Raw genomic sequence first — 21,119 nt, 5'->3', positions numbered from 1 at the left:
GTTAAAAAGGCTGAATACAGTATGAAGTTGAAGTCGAGCTTTTACAGAAGAAAATCAGAAATGAAAAAAAGGTTCAATGGTAGAAGTCATTTAGAAGGTATTAAATTAAAACCATTCACCAGTATGCCATTTCTGATGATTTTATATTGTTAGATTGTTGGCACACACACTATAATGGTTTAAATAATAAATTTAAAATAAATAATTTTTTTAAGGTACCAAAAATTGAAATAACAAAAATACTGAACTCTGTTGAAAATTCAAAACCAAATTTTCAATGATATAAAAAGATCCTATTTTAGTTGATATGTGGTTTCCTTGTTTGGATCAATTCTATTTTGTTGAACACTTAAATTGGTGTTCACCTCTACCCCAGACACCCTGAAAAAAAAAATCAGGAATTCCTGACAGTTATCTACATTTTCTTTGTTTATACTAATGGACAAACACTAGTAATTTTGGGGCCCTTTATAGCTTGTTGTTCGGTGTGAGCCAAGGCTCTGTGTTGAAGGCCGTACATTGACCTATAATGGTTTAACTTTTTTTTTTAAATTGTTATTTGGATGGAGAGTTGTCTCATTGGCACTCACACCACATGTTTCTATATCTAGTAAACATAATCACAAATTTGAAATTTCATATTTTTTTTATTTCATATTTATTAATAAATAAGATTCTGACATATAATATCCTGGTTCATTTAAAATAAGCTTAGCAATAACAATAAAACTTAATAACAATAAAACCAATAATAGCTGAAACTATCAATAACAGTACAACCAATAATAGCTGAAACTATCAATAACAGTACAACCAATAATAGCTGAAACTATCTTAGGGGTAATCCATAATTGTCAACCATTTTCCAAAGTGTACAAAACATACACTTTTTCAGATTTATTTTTTTATTTGATGACATCTATCTGTGATGCTTGTGTTTCGTCAGAATAAAGAGTATAAAGATACCATTTTGTTGTTTTGTTAATGTACAATTTCACGCTATTTTTGAACGCATAGATGATAAATGGTTTCATTGCTGTAATAATGCAGAAATGAAAAAAATCCGGAAATAAAAAAAAGCGTACGGTAAAAATGTTGATTTTTTAACCCCCTCCCCCCAAGTGTACGTTTTGTACACTTTGGAAAATGGTTGACAATTATGGATGACCCCTTAAATGTTAATCATCCTAAACAAAGATAGATAACTCTATCATTTCATAACTGAATATACTGTAACTATAATTTATTGTTAAATCTTTCTCCAAAAAAATGCAAAACTTTTATATTACATTGCATTGGCAGATCCAGGTGGAGGGTTCCAGGGGTTGGAACACCCTTTTTTTTGGCCGATCAATGCATTTGAACAATGTTGAATGGGGACATATAATTGGAACCCCCACCCATCCCTTTGCCCTGGGTTGGGAACACCCCTTTTTAAAATTGCTGGATCCGCCCCTGTATTGTATTATCAAAATCAGTCGTTTGGTGTATCATATATATATATTGACTAGAACAATCCTATTGTCTAACACAACATTAACTTAAACAGGAAGTACACCTTAACAAAGCTACTTAATACAGATAAGACCAGGTTACAAAATTGAAGTGAATAATTTCCTGTTTTAATCAAATATACTCAAACTTTATCATAATATCATTTATGTGTTTAAAAAAAGTTTTTTACAGGTTAACTTTGGTCTCATTAAGGAAGTCTTTCATCGAATTGTGATTTTTTTCAAAATTCTTCTTAAAATGCATAAAAATTACAGCAATATAGATAGTGGAGCAATTTTATTTGTGTTTTTTTTTAACAGACAATAGTATTAAAGGGTCTGAAATATTACAAAAATTACTAAATCTATGAAAAATGTAGTTGTAAATGTTTGTATGAAAAAAGAAATTATTTCACAATTATCACTTTTCAAATTTAGATTTTTTTGATGAAAAGTTTATTTATCAACCATCAACTATAGAACATGATCACAGATGAAAATAAACACATAATAATACAAGTCTGTGGGTAGTCACATACATGTACTTAATTATATTTGAAACAATAAATAAGCACCATTGGATTAAACAAACAATTTTTATGCCAAAAAGTTACAAAAGTTACTTTAGGCTACCCAATAGCTGTTAGTTTGTTTTTATAAAAATTTGTAAGGGTTCTTATTTTCGGGGTTTTGCCAAATCTACATACTGTATAATCCTTATGGATAATTTGTTATTATCGCTATTTAGTGCATTTTTCCTTTGATCTTTTTTTGTGATAATTTTCATATCATGCTACTCCCTTGAGATGGAAAATTATTGCTAGAAACTAAGGAGCTAATGAAATTGACATGAAATTGACAACATCATCATATGTAAAATAGCGATAAACAGATTATCATTGGTCATCTCAACTTGATTGCTTTTCTCACTTTCGCCGTAAAAGGTTCAAGCGAGAAAATCAATCTCGCTGAGATGATCAACGATAATCTATAAATATTATTTAGTGGTTTACTGGTTCCCATGAAATCTACATATTGGTTTCCAACGAATAATATCTTGATTTACAATACATCCCAAATTATGCCATATCATAACCATGTCCAGATATCTTGTACCAAACCTATGGCAGAATTAACAACAGCTTTTCCCAAAGACACCACGGGTACTATCATTATAAGGAGGACAAAACCAGCTAGATATATTTTGGCTCTCTGAGGTTGGAGATTATTTCTTTGTCCTAGAATTCTGTTTCTGATATCTTCTTGGGTCTGGGCTAATGCTGTTCTTCTGTGTGGTAATGGACTAAACTTGTCATTTAGATACTTCCTCTGTTCTCTAAGTCTGGCTCGGTATTCTTCTGGGTAAAAATCCTTCAAAGTTTTAACCAGTTCTGTAATAAAACAACATGGTACATCAGTCAATGGAGAAAATATTGTAATAGAATTGACAATGGAAATGGGGAATGTGTCAAAAGAGATAACTCAACCAAAATGCAGATAACAGCCCAAGGCCACCAACAGGTCTTCATTACACAGATAGAAAATCTAGCTCCCAGAAGCAGGCTCCAGCTATCCTTTGTAAAGGGTTAAACATATCCACTAAAACAAGCCAAAGTTATAGCTTTCAGGCTTATTTTCAAACTGGACTGACAGACTTTTAAAAAAAAGCAAGACACAATTTGGTGATTTTTTTTTTATCAAATCATGAATAATCTTCATATTACTTTTATTCATGCACACCATATCTGATTAAAAAAATACATATTTCTTGATTTGCAATGTAAAATTCATTCATGATTTTAATTTTTTGTGAAGCATTCCTCCCTTCCCATATTTAATACGTTGATTCATAACAGTACAGGGAGATAACTCTATAAAAATCAGTGAACGTTTTATTCATGTTCCATCGTTTAGGAAATATTAAGCTTCTCATTGATCATAAATGATGTTCAAACTGCTATATATGCAATGAAATTCTTCCAATAAAGTATGTGGTTCAAGTGTTTTGGAAATTTTATTATTTTTGTCAGAGGTCAATGTAAATATTTTTTTTAAAATTTCTTAAAATTTGAAGAGCCAAATCAATTTTAGTCCAGGTGTCAGTGTACCACCTTGAATCAGCAAAACATGTTGTGTTTCCATATCAATAACCATTTTCAGAGTTATTTCCCCTTGTGTGTCTCATATAATGTAAATTACTTATTTTTCAGATATTTTTTTAGAGATCTAGCACACTTTCAGTCAGTTCATTTTTGAGATATTTAATTTTGCTGGTGTATTTGCAGATGAAAGTTTGATAGATGAAAGTTTGATATAATTGATATAAAGATTACTCTGCAAAAAAATCTATTCAGGTTATTTCACATTATATGTATAAAACACGGTAAACAGTTTGTAAAAATTAGTTAGCAGAATCTAAACCAGGTGCTCCGCAGGGCGCAGCTTTATACGACCGCAGAGGTCGAACCCTGAACAGTTGGGGCAAGTATGGACAAAACATTCAAGCGTGATACAGCTCTGAATTTGGATTGTGATCAAATTTTTGACATTATATGTTTTTTTTTTACACAAAACAAATGTCAAGATTTTACAAATCAATTAAAGATTTCTTCAAACTTTTTAAATCTAAAATTAAATAGTTGACACAGCATAGGTTTCTGACACAGAATGAATGTGGTCTAATGAACTTAAAAGTTTTTTTTTTGCCTTTGAGCAATTCACTATGCTGTTGAATATTAATCCTCTCAAAAAAATGTTTGAAGAAATTTTCTTTTTATTTATGAAATCTGAAATGAGAAAAATTTAACCCCCCCCCCTTTTTTTTCACATCCCCGTTTCCCTTTTTCCAAAACTGATATCAATTCAAATTTCTAATGGAGTTTGCAACAATAACTACTCTTTTAAATACATCATAAGATATTAAAATGTAAAATAAAGTGCTTGTTATCACTGAATGGTAAAGATTGGTTGGTAGTAAAAGTGAATATACATTGTTTATTGTATAAAACAATAAAAAAAACTTCATCAGCAACATTTTATATTGGCAAATTTCCAATGAAGTTATTTACATAAAGTTATTGGCAAATAAAAATAGAAAATGACATCATAGTCATGTCTGGCAAATGTCCAACATACATTATCTAAAAACATTTTAGATAAGATAAGGAAAAAAAGCTTCATCAGCAACATTTTATATTGGCAAATTTCCAATGAAGTTATTTACATAAAGTTATTGGCAAATAAAAATAGAAAATGACATCATAGTCATGTCTGGTAAATTTCCAACATATATTATCAACTACTATTCTATACAAAGAAAGATAACTCCAATTGAAAATTAATTGCTATTGCACAATATTGTGCAATTAGATATTTCTTGCTATTGTGCAATACTGTGCAATTGAAAATTTCTTGCTATTGCACAATACTTGATATGGAATCCTGATTTGGACCAACTTGAAAACTGGGCCCATAATCAAAAATCAAAGTACATATTTAGATAAAGCAAATCAAATAAGCCCAAAAATTTAATTTTTGTTAAAATCAAACTTAGTTTAATTTTGGACCCCTTGGACGTTAATGTAAACCAATTTGAAAACGGGACCAAAAATTAAGAATCTACATACACAGTTAGATTTGGCATATCAAAGAACCCCAATTATTCAATTTTTGATGAAATCAAACAAAGTTTAATTTTGGACCCCGATTTGGACCAACTTGAAAACTGGGCCAATAATAAAAAATCTAAGTACATTTTTAGATTCAGCATATCAAAGAACCCCAAGGATTCAATTTTTGTTAAAATCAAACTAAGTTTAATTTTGGACCCTTTGGACCTTAACGTAGACCAATTTGAAAACGGGACCAAAAATTAAGAATCTACATACACAGTTAGATTCGGCATATCAAAGAACCCCAATTATTCAATTTTTGATAAAATCAAACAAAGTTTAAATCTGGACCCTTTGGGCCCTTTATTCCTAAACTGTTGGGACCAAAACTCCCAAAATCAAACCAAACCTTCCTTTTATGGTCATAAACCTTGTGTTTAAATTTCATAGATTTCTATTTACTTATACTAAAGTTATGGTGCGAAAACCAAAAAAAATGCTTATTTGGGTCCCTTTTTGGCCCCTAATTCCTAAACTGTTGGGACCTAAACTCCCAAAATCAATACCAACCTTCCTTTTGTGGTCATAAACATTGTGTTTAAATTTCATTGATTTCTATTTACTTAAACTAAAGTTATTGTGGAAAACCAAGAATAATGCTTATTTGGGCCCTTTTTTGGCCCCTAATTCCTAAACTGTTGGAACCAAAACTCCCAAAATCAATCCCAACCTTTCTTTTGTGGTCATAAACCTTATGTCAAAATTTCATAGATTTCTATTTACTTAAACTAAAGTTATAGTGCGAAAACCAAGAAAATGCTTATTTGGGCCCTTTTTGGCCCCTAATTCCTAAAATGTTGGGACTAAAACTCCCAAAATCAATCCCAACCTTCCTTTTGTGGTCATAAACCTTGTGTTAAAATTTCATAGATTTCTATTCACTTTTACTAAAGTTAGAGTGCGAAAACTAAAAGTATTCGGACGACGACGACGACGCCAACGTGATAGCAATATACGACGAAAAATTTTTCAAATTTTGCGGTCGTATAAAGACTGTGGGTAATCTCATTGGTTGAATTCACATTGTTTATGAAGTTTTAAGCCAATCACATAATGTTTTGGTATATGCTTTTAAAAATATTTCCCAGAATTCATTAGATTCTGAAACAAGGAATTTAAAAATGATCACAATATTGTAATTACAAACCTATTTTCTTGATACACTGTACAATCAGCTGTCTACACATTGGACATGGAGTATTGTATACGTTCTTGTGCCCAACACGTCTCAGACAAGCTTCACACATCACATGGTCACATGGGGAGCAGGCGTGTGGTTCACAGAACAGGTCAAAACAAACAGGACACAAATGGTCTTCTGGGAAATCAACAAACCAGGTCTCATACTACAATAAAATATAAAGACATTGCTAGTGTTGGTCTCTGTCTCAACAATGAGCTCTATCCAACATTACAGTTCACACAAAAATCATGAATAAAATTTTCTATTTTTCAGTTCTGAAGTTTACAGTTTCTCTCTACTTTAGTTTTTGCCCAAAATGCTGAATTGAGTAACAGTTATCATAATTTTTCCTGTTTGGAGTTTTTCTTGCCTTGTTATTTGATTACTTGCCCAAAGCATGAAAAAAATTGGTTAAAAAATAATTATAAGGGATGATGACTAAATGGTTTCCATCATGTTGGCTTAGAAAGGTTGATTGTGATCATCGAATAGCAAAAGTACAAATTTTATGACACACTGTAGACTTTTATTGATTTTTTTGTGAGGTTGGTTTGTTGTCTCATTGACCTTACCGTGGACTCGTGGGCTCAACTGTAAATAATATTTACTGAGGCCATAAAAAAAAACATGCTTGTTCACCCTAGCCCTACCTACTAAGAAAATAGCTGCCTACTCCAAATCTTTTATTGTCCTTAGGGAGCTACCATTTGATTTTTATGGGGGGGCTAGGATGAAATTTGAAAAAAATAGGCAGGACAGGAGTTTAGAGTAAAAAAAAAAGGCAGGATGTGACACTTGCCAAAAAAAAAGTCAGGACGACAATTTAGGTAAAAAAAAGTCAGGATAAACTAAAAATAAAAAGGCAGGACAGAGATTACAGCTAAAAAAAAAAAAGCAGGACCAAATTTTTCATCCTTGCCCCCCATAAAAATCAAATGGTAGCTCCCTTATGTGAAATATTTTTTTAAATATTTTTAAATCAGACTAACAAACATCTAACACTTCAATTTTTCTTCCCCACTGTCATGACTGTCTCTACCTTCCCCACTGTCATGGCTGTCTCTACCTTCCCCACTGTCATGACTGTCTCTACCTTCCCCACTGTCATGACTGTCTCTACCTTCCCCACTGTCATGACTGTCTCTACCTTTCCCACTGTCATGGCTGTCTCTACCTTCCCCACTGTCATGACTGTCTCTACCTTTCCCACTGTCATGGCTGTCTCTACCTTCCCCACTGTCATGACTGTCTCTACCTTTCCCACTGTCATGACTGTCTCTACCTTCCCCACTGTCATGACTGTCTCTACCTTCCCCACTGTCATGACTGTCTCTACCTTTCCCACTGTCATGACTGTCTCTACCTTTCCCACTGTCATGACTGTCTCTACCTTTCCCACTGTCATGACTGTCTCTACCTTTCCCACTGTCATGACTGTCTCTACCTTTCCCACTGTCATGACTGTCTCTACCTTTCCCACTGTCATGACTGTCTCTACCTTCCCCACTGTCATGACTGTCTCTACCTTCCCCACTGTCATGACTGTCTCTACCTTTCCCACTGTCATGACTGTCTCTACCTTTCCCACTGTCATGACTGTCTCTACCTTTCCCACTGTCATGACTGTCTCTACCTTCCCCACTGTCATGACTGTCTCTACCTTCCCCACTGTCATGACTGTCTCTACCTTTCCCACTGTCATGACTGTCTCTACCTTCCCCACTGTCATGGCTGTCTCTACCTTCCCCACTGTCATGACTGTCTCTACCTTTCCCACTGTCATGACTGTCTCTACCTTTCCCACTGTCATGACTGTCTCTACCTTCCCCACTGTCATGGCTGTCTCTACCTTCCCCACTGTCATGACTGTCTCTACCTTTCCCACTGTCATGACTGTCTCTACCTTTCCCACTGTCATGACTGTCTCTACCTTCCCCACTGGCATGACTGTCTCTACCTTCCCCACTGTCATGACTGTCTCTACCTTCCCCACTGTCATGGCTGTCTCTACCTTCCCCACTGTCATGACTGTCTCTACCTTTCCCACTGTCATGGCTGTCTCTACCTCTCCCACTGTCATGACTGTCTCTACCTCTCCCACTGTCATGACTGTCTCTACCTCTCCCACTGTCATGACTGTCTCTACCTTTCCCACTGTCATGACTGTCTCTACCTTTCCCACTGTCATGACTGTTTCTACCTTTTGGAAAAATCAAAATATATTTTAACGTGGGCTGAGTGACATAAAGGCTAAGTAATATGAAAACTACTTACCACATTTTCATTTTTTGGCAGTTCTTTTTTCTCTTTTCTTTTTCCTTAAATGAATCAAAGATACTTTATTTAAGAGAGCATTTTCAACTAAACAGAATTAGCAATAGTAAAGCTTGATCAAAGTGAATTATAAAATCAAATAAGCCCTACACATTCAAGGACCAAAACCATTAGACATTTGGAAATTTGTTATCTTTTGATCTATGGTATCAAATGGTGTATGAGAACATCACAAAATTCTGTGAAAAGTATATCACCTATCCTACACACCATTAATTTTTTTTAAAACTATTTTCACATTAAAGCATTCACCGGAAACCAAACTTAGTTATACTATACCTCTTCTGGTCCAATCATGGGTGTCTAAAAAAATGAAATTAAACATTGAGCCAAGGTAATCATGTAAACAGATAAACATTCATATCTACTTGTGTCACATTTGAAAAATCACAATTAGAGCTAATACTGTTATGGTTATTATTGAGAAATGAAATTAATATTGTGTACCCTTGTTTTCCCTTCTTGATCTCCTGTTTGGTCTCCTCCTACTCCTCCTTTCAGAGAACGTCAGAAAATCAACAGGAATATCCACATCCACATCCGGATGGACATCTATATCTACATCTTCTACAGGACTTTCCTCAAATAAAGATTGATATCCTGCAATATTTTGTACTGAACTCTGGACCATGCTTTCACCTGGCATTTGGTTTGATAAACTATCACTTTCGAACTCTTCCCTAAGATTATCTGCATTTGTTGCTATAAAGTGTTGATGATCAAGCCCTCTTGAATCTGAGTGGGTTGTGTTTTCCTGATAAGTTCCAAAGGGTTCAGTTACGGTTTCATTTGTCTGTTGATCCCCCTGAATTTCATTTGTTTCATCTACAGATGTAATTTGACTAGATCCAGTAACAACAGTTGTCCCTAAATCTTGTAGTAAATTGTGAGTATTATTGGTGACAGTATTGCCTTCACCAGAACCTTGTATATCAAGGTCATTACAATGTTCAAGGTTATTGGCAACAGTATTGCCTTTAACAGCACCACTTTGTATATAAGATTCACTACAAGGTTCAAGATTATTCATTTGATCTAAAGAATCAAAGGTAATTTTGTGTGCATTGCCACTTGGTAAAGAATGTATTTGAAAAGAATCACAGTCGGTTTTGAAAGACATGGCCATAGTTGTCTGCCCAAAATCCTGAACTCTCTCAAGTTTTTCATTGCTTTTGTCCTGAATATGTTCAAGATTACTGTCATTCCATTCATCCATTTCATCAATATGTGTCGTTAAAACATTTTCATCAGCAACTTTTAAACAGGAAAATTTCACTGCTTTATCGACACAATGGTCCTTTGATGTAGCCGGAAATCCTGCATGGTCATTTTGTGACATTTCTTTGTACGGATCAAATTTTGTTCTTTTCGACTCAGGTGTGGGTTCATCTAAAAATTCTGCATCCCTTATCTTGATAAAATCTTCTGGGCAAAAATCAGAGTTTGTATCGTCAACATCTGAACCTTCATCATCAACCTGATCAATCATGACCTCATCATTAATCACAGATTGATCATTATTATTGATCAAATAGCAATCATGATTGGGTGAATCTGTTTTGTGTTGTGCCACTATTTCAGGACAGACTGGAAATTCATTAGAAGATGTGAATACCTGATTCATGCTTTCACTCGAAGGTGTTAATACCTGATCAATTCTTCCAATTGAAGGTGTAAATACCCGATCCATCTTATCACTCAAAGGTGTGAATACCTGATTCCTGTTTTCATTAGAGGCATTAGTTTGCATGTAATCTGAAGAAGTTGATGAATCAGTCTTTACTGCGAGAATTTTTTTATCGACTCTGTCTTTAAGTATATGAACAGGTGGTAGTTGATGATTGTCACATTGTTGACAGGTTAGTATCTTTATAAAATTGAAGGATCCAAGTTTACCATTACACTTTGGACAGCACAATTTCCCTTTTTGCCAAGATTCCTACAAATAAACAAATTGTCAAAATATAATTTGTGTGTTTTTTTGGCAGCTTACAAGTTTAAGGCACCTGATATCACCCCTGGTTTTTGGTGGGGTTCATGGCACTCAGTCTTTAGTTTTCAATGTTGCATATTGTTTTACCTAAAGCTGCTCGCATCCAATTCCTATGGTCTCTGGGGAAAAGTTGTCTCATTGGCAATCAACTTCACTGGATTATTACACTGACAAATACATGACTGATGATCACTATATATATAGCTATCTGTATACATTTTTGTCACCTTTGGTGAAACTAGACATAGACTAGAGGTATGATATATACAGGTAATTACCTTTGGTGAAACTAGACATGCTAAAGGTATGATATATACAGGTAATTAATTAGCTTTTGACACTGATAGAAAAATACTAGCATTCACAGCAAGACAAGGCAACAGCACTAAAAAAATTCGTAAGGGTTCCATGGAACCCGGTGTCTCGCCTACTTTTTCTGTTAATCGCAGACTCAACAAAAATGAGGAAAAACATCAATAAAAATTTCCCTCACGATACTGTCTTTTGATTGAAAGAAGCTTCCAAGTTTGGTAAAAAAATCCAGGATAGTTTATGAATCTAATAAATGTTTCATAAACTTTAACTGCAGACTGTATGTAATGTTAACTGGAAGAAAAACTAAGTCCATTTATAAGTAAAATACGGAAAAAGTGAATTTTTTTTTTACAAAATTTACTTCTGAATAATATCTTATGATCAGAAATAAGCTTTTGTCTAAGTTTGGTAGAAATCCAGGATAGTTTAAGAACATTATAAAAATTTTAAAAACTTAAACCACAGAGTGAATGTTTTGTTTCTGGCAAAAAAACTAAGTCCATTTATAAGTAAAATACGGAAAAGTGGAAATTTATTTTTACAAAATGTTCTTCTTGATACTATCTTATGATCATAAACAAGCTTCTGTTCAAGTTTGGTACAAATCAAGGATAGTTTATGAAAGTTAATAAATTTTAAAAACTTTAACCACAGAGTGAATGTAATGTTTCCTCGCAGAAAAACTAAGTCCATTTATAAGTAAAATACGGAAAAGTGGAAATTTATTTTCACAACATTTTCTTCTTGATACTATCTTATGATCATAAACAAGCTTCTGTCCTAGTTTGGTACATATCAAGGATAGTTTATGAAAGTTATTAAAATTTTAAAAACTATAACCACAGAGTGAATGTAATGTTTCCTCGCAGAAAAACTAAGTCCATTTATTAGTAAAATACGGAAAAAATGGAATTTTATTTTTACAAAATTTACTTCTGGATACTTTCTTATGATCATAAAAAAGCTTCTGTCCAAGTTTGGTAGAAATTCAGTATAGTTTAAGAAAGTTATTAAAATTTCAAAAACTTTAACCACAGAGTGAATATTTGTGGACGCCGCCGACGACGACGACGCCGACGACGACGGAATGTAGGATCGCTTAGTCTCGCTTTTTCGACTAAAGTCGAAGGCTCGACAAAAATGTAAGCCATACCTTTACAACTGCATCAGACACCCAACAAGGCATGTGGTCTTCTTTTATATACCATACTGTACTATTGTCACATACTGAAACATTTAAATTACAATATACAACAAAAATGTATCATATTCTTTTATATACCATACTGTATTATTGTCACATGACGAAACATTTAAATTACAATATATATCATATTATACAAATTATGAGGGTTTGGATGGGGTTAAACGATTAAAGAATAATGCCCTTAAAAAATGAAGATTAGAGAATAACGGGCAAACAAAATGAAGATTAGAGAAAAAAGGGGTTATTTTTTTAAAGATTAGAGAAAAAAGGAATGAAAATTTAATGTTTACAGAATAACAGACCCCCCATCCAGACCCTCAATCATAACATTACTGGGTAATGTCTTAAACACTTTATCATCTTCTCACATAGTTTGATATATCATTACATGGGATAGGTTATAACATGTACAATGTATCTAGTGGAGTGAAACTGATGCATTTCCACAATTAATATCTTGCCATTTGTCAAACCTGCAATATTGATGTTTTCATAAATATAAGGACAAAACAAGTATTTAATTCCTCATACAAACTCATACATTGTCATAGTATTGAATAAATTCACAGGTCCAAGGTCCAATCTGCCCCTCCAAAATTTCACCTAGTTTTCCTTTCAGACATATGCTTTTCCAAAAATTCCAAAAATTTATTTTAACATACCCATATGTTTTTTCTCATATAATTATTCCAGTACTTACTAGCACATGTTACAAAAAAATGGTGTGGGAACTACAATGTAGGTAGCTAAATCATATGTTTTCTTTTTTAAAACTTTTTGACTGGCTTTAATGGAGGAAAGAGTTTGACTTGAACATGTTGAATCCCTGGTGAATAGCATTTTTTCAAAAATATCATAAAAAATAGTGTAGGGCACTAAAATTAAGGGAAAATAGGGAAACACAAGTATGCTTCATTTGACCTTATTCCTGAGGGCTTTTATGGTTGTTGAACCAAAATATAAATCATGAACTATAATTTAGAAACAAAAAACCGCCATACATTAGAAGCAAAGAATCTAACCTTGAAATCCTGATTGGTAACTATCTACAAGTTCATCTTCTTTCACAACAGGATTTCTACACACTCTACACTGTAGATAAAATGACATTCTATAAACCTGAAATAAACATGACAAATATGAAAATACATGTTTATACTAACAGTCAGGGGACTTACTGAAATAAGTGATTTTTAAATCACTTATTTGAGTAGCAAATTCGAAGTTTTGTCACAAATTGTGATTTTGTAGTTTTACCAAAATTTTAAACACATAGGTTTAAAAAAATATATCTTTTCATTAGTAAAATTTCCAAAAATTAATTTTTTGCTTCTTTTAAGTATCAAGGTTTATGCCTTTGATGCTATCATTTAGCTGCAAATTCTATTTTAGTTGAAAAAAATGCTATAATAATGGCTTTACATAATGCACTGATACTTGCTTAACAGATTTTTCCCAGCAGTGGGAGTATTTTACCTGTAAAGTTCAAGGTTTCATCTTTCAGATTATGTAATAAAATTCTACTGTTCGCGATAAAAAAATTCACTGTTCGGGGGTGTTGAAATTAGTGGGGGTTATTAAAATACTGATACTTAAAGAAGTGATTTTTGGGAAGGAAATTGAGGTATGATACTTAAAGAAGTGATTTTTATGTCATTATCCTAGATTCAGTACAAGGTCATCACCTGAAATGATCTGGTCATCCTAGACAACACAGATGTTGGTTCTGATAAGTTTAGAAACATAATTAGTCCCTGGACCACTGGATCATTAGTATTCTATATTTAAAGCTACAGTAAAATTAAATCAGTTCTTCTAGTGATTATTTTGTACTACTTAAATAGGTGATTATTAAAGAAAGACAACTCTTACTTTCAACCTTTATGGAAATAATATTACTTGAATCAGTGATTTAGAAAATCACTCATTTAAGTAAGTCCCCTGACTGACTAAGTTAGCTCCTTTTACCATATTGACAAAAACTTGGAATGAAACAACATTATTCACTATAAGTTTCAAATAAAATTGAAGATCATACAGATTTTTTTTATTTCAACTATCCACTTCATGAGTGAGCTTAGAGTTAGAAATCTTCTAGATGTTCCCTTGGGTCAACCTTGTTCTACTTTTCATCTCTTAATATAGAGGTAGTGGATGACTTTTATACTTCAATAATATGTGCACAACTCCATTACTCTAGAATGAAAATGTTACATGAAATTTATGATATTGTTGAGTGTTCATAGTTTTATTTCAACATCATAAGGAAACATTTAATTTTACGTTTCTTTTGTAAGAATACAACACTTTAATCATTAGATAATTATTGTTAATAGCATAAATGAGATGTACAGATATCCAGGGGCGGATCCAGCCATTATAAAAAGGGGGGGTTCCTAAACCAGGACAAAGGGGGGGTTCCAATTACATGTCCCCATTCAAATGCATTGATCGTCCAAAAAAAAGGGGGGGGTTCCAACCCCCGGAACCCCCCCTCTGGATCAGCACCTGGATATCCAATAAATGAATTAATAAAATAGAGTTATAAAGCAGTATTTCTTCAAGCTATAATCATCTATTTGAAAGGGAAGGTATGTTTTCTAACATTTAATATATTTTGTAAATGTTACATATTTGTATTGATTATTGTTTGTTTGTGTTAAATTGTTTTCAGTAGCAATACGATTGTTTGAATTTATACAACTGGTGCCACTACTGGTCTCAGCCTTTGTTTTCAGTAGTTAGTTCTTATGTCATGTATGTTGTACTGTCACTGTCCCAGGTTAGGGGAGGGTTGGGATCCAGCTAACATGTTTAACCCGCCACATTATGTATGTATGTGCCTGTCCAAAGTCAGGAGCCTGTAATTCAGTTGTTGTCGTTTGTTGATGTGTAACATAATTTTTTTTCGTTCAATTTTTTTACATACATTAGGACGTTTGTTTTCTCTTTAGAATTGTTTTACAATTGTTGAATTTTATAGCTCATTGTTAAAGGCCATACAATGACCAGTCAGGGATATAACTCTATAGGGTTATTACAGGAAAATAACATACATTTGTTATTGTGGACTAAAAAATCAAAGAACTATGATAACATATGTATGTTACATGTTTCAAAAGGAAAATATACATCATTCGTTTAGTTAAAATGTATAAAAGTTCTATTGATACTACTTTTTTCTATATATATATAAACTTAACTATTTAAAGATATAACAGTTCATAGTTTGCCAATTTTGCATAGTACACCTATATGATATTACAGAAAAAATATGTCTTTAAATAGCTAAAGGGTATTATCACAGCTTCTCTATATATATATATCACTTCAAAGCATTTGCTCAGACATACATCATGCTTAATTACAATGTAGTTAAATTATTTTAAGAAATAATGACCAGAGCATGTAATGAGGTTCTGAGCAAGTTTCTCAGTAATTCCCAAGTGTCTTATATAATATGTCACATTCCTTTAATAACTGAGCCTTGTTATCACAGCTAAGTTTATCCCTTAATAGCCTCGACTCATTTATTTACCATGGTCAATCAAAAATGTATTAATTTAATTAAAAAATTAGCTATCAAGGCTATGCATTTAGTTTCTGCGCAAAGTCTCAAGAGTTCCATAGAGCCCACTATAAATGAAATAATTTTACAAATAACAAGCATATGTTATTACAGATTTAAAAAATTTAAGGAATAAAGAGTAGACAACTCGTGAAAGTATCTGTAATAACACACAGTTATTTTCTGGAATAACCCTATAGAGTTATATCTCTGACTGGTGACCCGTAGTTTTTAACTTCTGTGTCATTTGGTCTCTTGTGGATTTGATTTTTGGTGTTTTAACACCACTTTTAAAATGATTTATGCTATTTCTTGGCGGCCAGTTTTTACTGGTGGAGGAAGCCAGAGTGCCCAGAGAAAACCACCAAACCTTCAGTAGGGAAACTGACAATCCTAGTCAATTAAGATTGGAGTCGAGTGCACCCGCACAAGCAGGGTTCAAACTCACAACCTCAGTGTTGACTGGCTAGTGATGACAGTAGTAACTACTTAGACCACTCGTCCACCAAGGCCTGTCTCTTGCGGAGAGTTGTCTCATTGACACCTAGTCAAATTTGCACCTGGTTAAATCAGCACCCGACATAGTCATTTCGGCACCCATTTTAAATATGTTGAATATATATCTATAACTTTTGTGAATTCAAGGTATTGTATATTTGTTATGCATTTTTAACCACAAGGACTTTTATCATGTTTATATGTTTGTGAGTGACTTTGTCCAGTTTATACACCAACAAATTCCTTTAAAAAGGCGTTTAATCCTTATAATTCTTTAAAATTGAAGATAGGGAATATATATTTTTCCACACTTGTTACCTCTATCACTTGAAAATTGTATATTTATGCTATTGAATAGGCCTGGCGCATGAATATATTTGTTGTTTAAAGCAAAAGTATGTACTCAATGCAATTTGCTATCTGATAAAAAGTTAACTGCACAAACTCTTTATCATTATTCAAACAAATGTTTTTTTATATTACTTTATTAAACGATAAACGTGCAGTGAAAATAAATTTGGTAACGTCGGTGATATTATCACCATCATCTTGTTTACGGCAGATTCCAAATAAGAAAGTTGAAAAGTTCCCAAAATTATGTTTAACAAAATCAACACCAATGAAGTTCTGTTTTGGAATACATGTTATACTTATATAAGTAAACACTTTTTGACAAAAAATAGATCTATTCACATTATATTTTTTAAATAAAGAACACCTTAAAAAAATGTTGCTATCATAACAAAATTGACAGACATTTTGACGGAAAATTCTTATGTTAGCAACACAAAAAATTGATATTTTCAGTATTTTCAAGGTTTGGATGTATAGCTTGATTTAATATGAAAGGCAAATTGGAATAAAACATTTCTGAACATCTGCACCAATAAAAAAGGTATTGGAATAACTTTTAAAAAGGATTATCTTGGAGTTGCTAACATAAGATTTGACAGACATGAACAATGCTGCTAACACAAAATTTGACAGAAATTAAGTTGTTGCTAACATAAGAATTGACAGACTTTATTGTTGCTAACATAATATTTGAAGAACTTTTTTGTTGCTAACATAACATTTGACAGAATTTTTTGTTGCTAACATAATATTTGACGGACTTTTTTGTTGCTAACGTAAGATTTGACGGACATTATTGTTTCTAACATAAAATTTGACGGACTAAATAGTGTTGCTAACATAAGATTGTGCTAACATAAATAAATTTGACGGACAATATATATTTGAGATTTTTAACCAACATTGGAGATCTTATCCTAGTTGAAAGTCATATTAAGAACTCCTGCAAAATACTGCTGCCTGAAATTTAAAAAGATTTCAACCCAGGACAGATAACTCTAATTTGTAGCACATCCAAATGTTGCTAACATAAAATGACAAGTTTGACAGAAATTATGTTAGCAACAGATTTGATAAAACTATTGATTAAATAAAGTAAATTGAAAGATCCAAAATGTGTATGTTTTATATACATTATGAAATACAATTTTAACAGGCTTATATAAGTACCTACAATGATGTGGCAAGATTTTATGAAACTGTTGCTATCATAACTGACATAACATTTATTGACAGACGAGCATCTAATAAGTAAGGTATTTGAAATTGAAAAAAAAATATATCACAGATGTTTTTAACAAAAAAAAGCAAAAGATTTGGTAGTCCAAATAATTATGACGTCTGGCAAGGCTATTTTATTTTTTTTCTTGGACGCCTCCCAGAAAAAAAATTAAATAGCCTTGCCAGACGTCATAATTATTTGGACTAAAGATTTGGAAACAGGGATGTTTGAATAATCAGACTACACTTATAAAAACCATTATACCAGTGTCAACTTAAAGCCTCGTAAAACATGAACCTTGTGTCAAAAAATGGGAAGTAATTTCCGTCAAACATTTCACATTTTTCAACTTGTTTTGATCATTTCTACTTTTAATGGAAACAATCATATCCAATAATTGGTTTGCTTGCTTTATATAACATTACTTAAGAAATAATTCATGGAAGCCATAGATTGTTGGAAATTTACACATGGCCTGGGCCGTGATATTCGAATTTTATCCTGAACGTTAGCGAGGGATAAAATTAACGAATATCACGGCCCAGGCCATGTGTAAATTTCCAACAATCTATGGCTTCCATGAATTATTTCGATTCTAATAGGACAAACACGGTCATTAAAAAACTGAAGCGAGGGTGGATATGCTGTGTGTGTGGCTGTTCTTTTTTACTCCCTGTTAGATAAAGCTCAAATATCTTTATAAATATGTAGCTTGCGTAGGTTTTTTCGTGAATAACTGCTAGAAAAAAACTTTTTAATTCTTTAAATTCTCAAACCCAACATTTGCCATTTTTAATTTACATGTTTTTTTCGTAAGCTTCCGTCAAATCCATAGTTGACATTTTGTAACTAAGGAGACACCATGTTGACTTGCTGAAATGAGTAAATATGCGAATAATGCAATAGAATAGTAAAATAAAACAAAACCTACCTCAAAAATCAATTTTAATACAGTATCATACGAATTCTGATGGTTCACGTAACAGAAAACTTTCAACTTTAGCTGTTTCATTGTATGACGTCATGTTTTGAAATGACTTAAATGCGCCAAAAAGATTAATAGACTTTCGCAGAATTTTATTTTATTTTTATTTTGTTGATTTTTCCGAGCTCTTGTGCATTACTTTTTTTTATTATGCATTCGAATAAGAATAAAAGTTATTTTGTCTTATTTTAATTGCACTTTTTAAAACAATAAAATCGGCAAAGGGTCTGCAAATAGGTTCCAATACCTGTAGATTTACGTGGGAAGTATATTGTAACAGCCATTATTATGTATATCTCTTAGTCTGCGCTAAGTATATTTTATCGAGAATTTTATCACAGTGTTGTTTACAAAGCTAAAGAAGCACGTCATATTAAAATATTCAATAAAACATTCACATATTATCATTCAAATAACAGTTAGTATTATTTTTCTTAATTTGTTCTTTTTGACGGAAATTTTCTTTTCTTTTTGGAATCTGCCGTACATTAGTTACGAAAAGAAGTTCGGTCAACGTCGTCTATCGAAAAATAACCAACGTCAAGATCAACTAACGGAAGTTCTCTCGACCAAAGATATCAACGTTTTCCCTAATATATATGCAAATCATATAAGAATTATTGCTGTTTAAAATTTCCTGGAATACACACTTATATGGGGACGAAGTCCCCAATAACAGTAGAAAATTCAATAAAAAAAAAAAATACGGGAAAATTTCCCGAATTTTTCATTGTACTAATGAACTCAAAATCGTTCAAATCTTTTTTGTCGCCTTTTTGAAATCCCGGACCGGCGCAGAAATCTACAATGTACTTCCTTTTTCCGGTCTCGTTTGAATGAAACTTTTAGTATTTAATATATATTTATCGGTCTAGTATAAAATAGGAAGGAACGCAATACCAATTTCATTTTTAATAATTGTTTGATATGAAATAAACGTTACCTGATGAAAGCGTTTCTTTGTTTACATTGAACATGACGTCATAATTAAAATAACGTCACAACGTCACAACTAAATCCGTAACAACAGAACCAAAGTCGGGAACGTTACGGTATTTCCGTTTCTTTTAATTTAAACATGTTTGAATTGAAATAAAAACTAATTTATACAAACTTCGTCCCCATTCACAGGTTATGCCTGCCTCATATTACATTGAACGACAAAATTTCTTCCTACAAATGTATGTGACATGGACATTTTCTGACGTCAGACACACATAGCAATGATTATTTTAATTTGATAGATGTGTTTTGTGCTTTTTAGTAAATTTTTGTTTGTTTTGAGATTGTGACACATATTGATGTATTATTGTAAATATAATGGAATTTGATGTGACTATCACACAAGTGAGCGCTTCATAACCAGGTTCAATTCACCATTTTCTACATTTGAAAATGCCTGTACCAAGTCAATCATTTGATTAGGGACTTTTCGTTTTGAGATTTTCCTCGGAGTTCAGTATTTTTATTATTTTACTTCTGTGACTGTTTTGTTACTACCAAATTTATGAATACATGACAGCAAACTCTGAAATTCGACTTTTGTCATTGAGACGCATACGAACCTAGTACACACAAAATGTCATGGGCTTATTTCTGAACATATTTCATTCTAAGTTTTACGTGTAAATATTTTTCCCAAAAATATTATTTCATCAGTGGGGACAATATCAATTGATGTCAATTTTTACTTTTAAGTTCAGTATAGGTTCTCGCTTTCTTAAACATTTAAGAGCGTAAGATTTATTTATAAACTGAAAACCAAACAATGTGGAACTGTATTTCCGCGGTCTCACTAATTAGAGACAAGCAGATTTTTAGAGACAAAAAGCGTAAAGAAGCGCCAAGAAGAAAAATTTTGCGACAAGAAAAAAATAGCGCCAAGAAAGTTCATTTTTATTAAAACAATAGATTTGTTAAAATAAATCCCTAGATTATACTTTAAGTTTATAAAGAATAGAGAAAATGGCAGTTAAAATTAAAAAGAAAATGTCCCTCTTTTGCATCTAAACATTCGCTTATGTCACCATTTCTACATTAGAGAATGCCTGTACCAAGTCAGGAATATGACAGTTGTTATCCATTCGTTTGATGTGTTTGGACTTTTGATTTTGCCTTTTGATTTTGGATTTTCCTTTTTGAATTTTCCTCGGAGTTCAGTATTTTTGTGTTTTTACTTTTTATAACTTTTACTTTTTTAATAATTAAGGTGGTATGCGAGTCTAAATTAAAAATGATAGAATTTGTTCCTACTTTGCCAAAACGTAGTATTTTTTGTATGTTCAAAAATATAATA

General features: G+C 32.4%; 1 protein-coding gene across 1 annotated transcript; it reads right to left on the bottom strand.

Annotated features, from left to right (window-relative positions):
- Positions 1-627: 627 nt before the first annotated feature.
- Positions 628-20,520, bottom strand: LOC143051494 (uncharacterized). The gene is made up of 7 exons (XM_076224368.1): positions 20,389-20,520; positions 13,219-13,315; positions 12,143-12,216; positions 9,129-10,620; positions 8,622-8,665; positions 6,312-6,510; positions 628-2,884 (listed from the first exon to the last, which is right to left on the bottom strand). Exons 2-7 carry the CDS (start codon positions 13,304-13,306, stop codon positions 2,583-2,585), a joined length of 2,199 nt encoding a protein of 732 aa, XP_076080483.1. The 5' UTR covers positions 13,307-13,315; positions 20,389-20,520; the 3' UTR covers positions 628-2,582.
- Between the last annotated feature and the right edge of the window lie 599 nt (positions 20,521-21,119).

This window comes from Mytilus galloprovincialis, chromosome 11 (assembly GCF_965363235.1).
Source record: "Mytilus galloprovincialis chromosome 11, xbMytGall1.hap1.1, whole genome shotgun sequence".
Classification (NCBI taxonomy): domain Eukaryota; kingdom Metazoa; phylum Mollusca; class Bivalvia; order Mytilida; family Mytilidae; genus Mytilus; species Mytilus galloprovincialis.
This window is presented reverse-complemented; position numbering and strand designations above follow the sequence as displayed.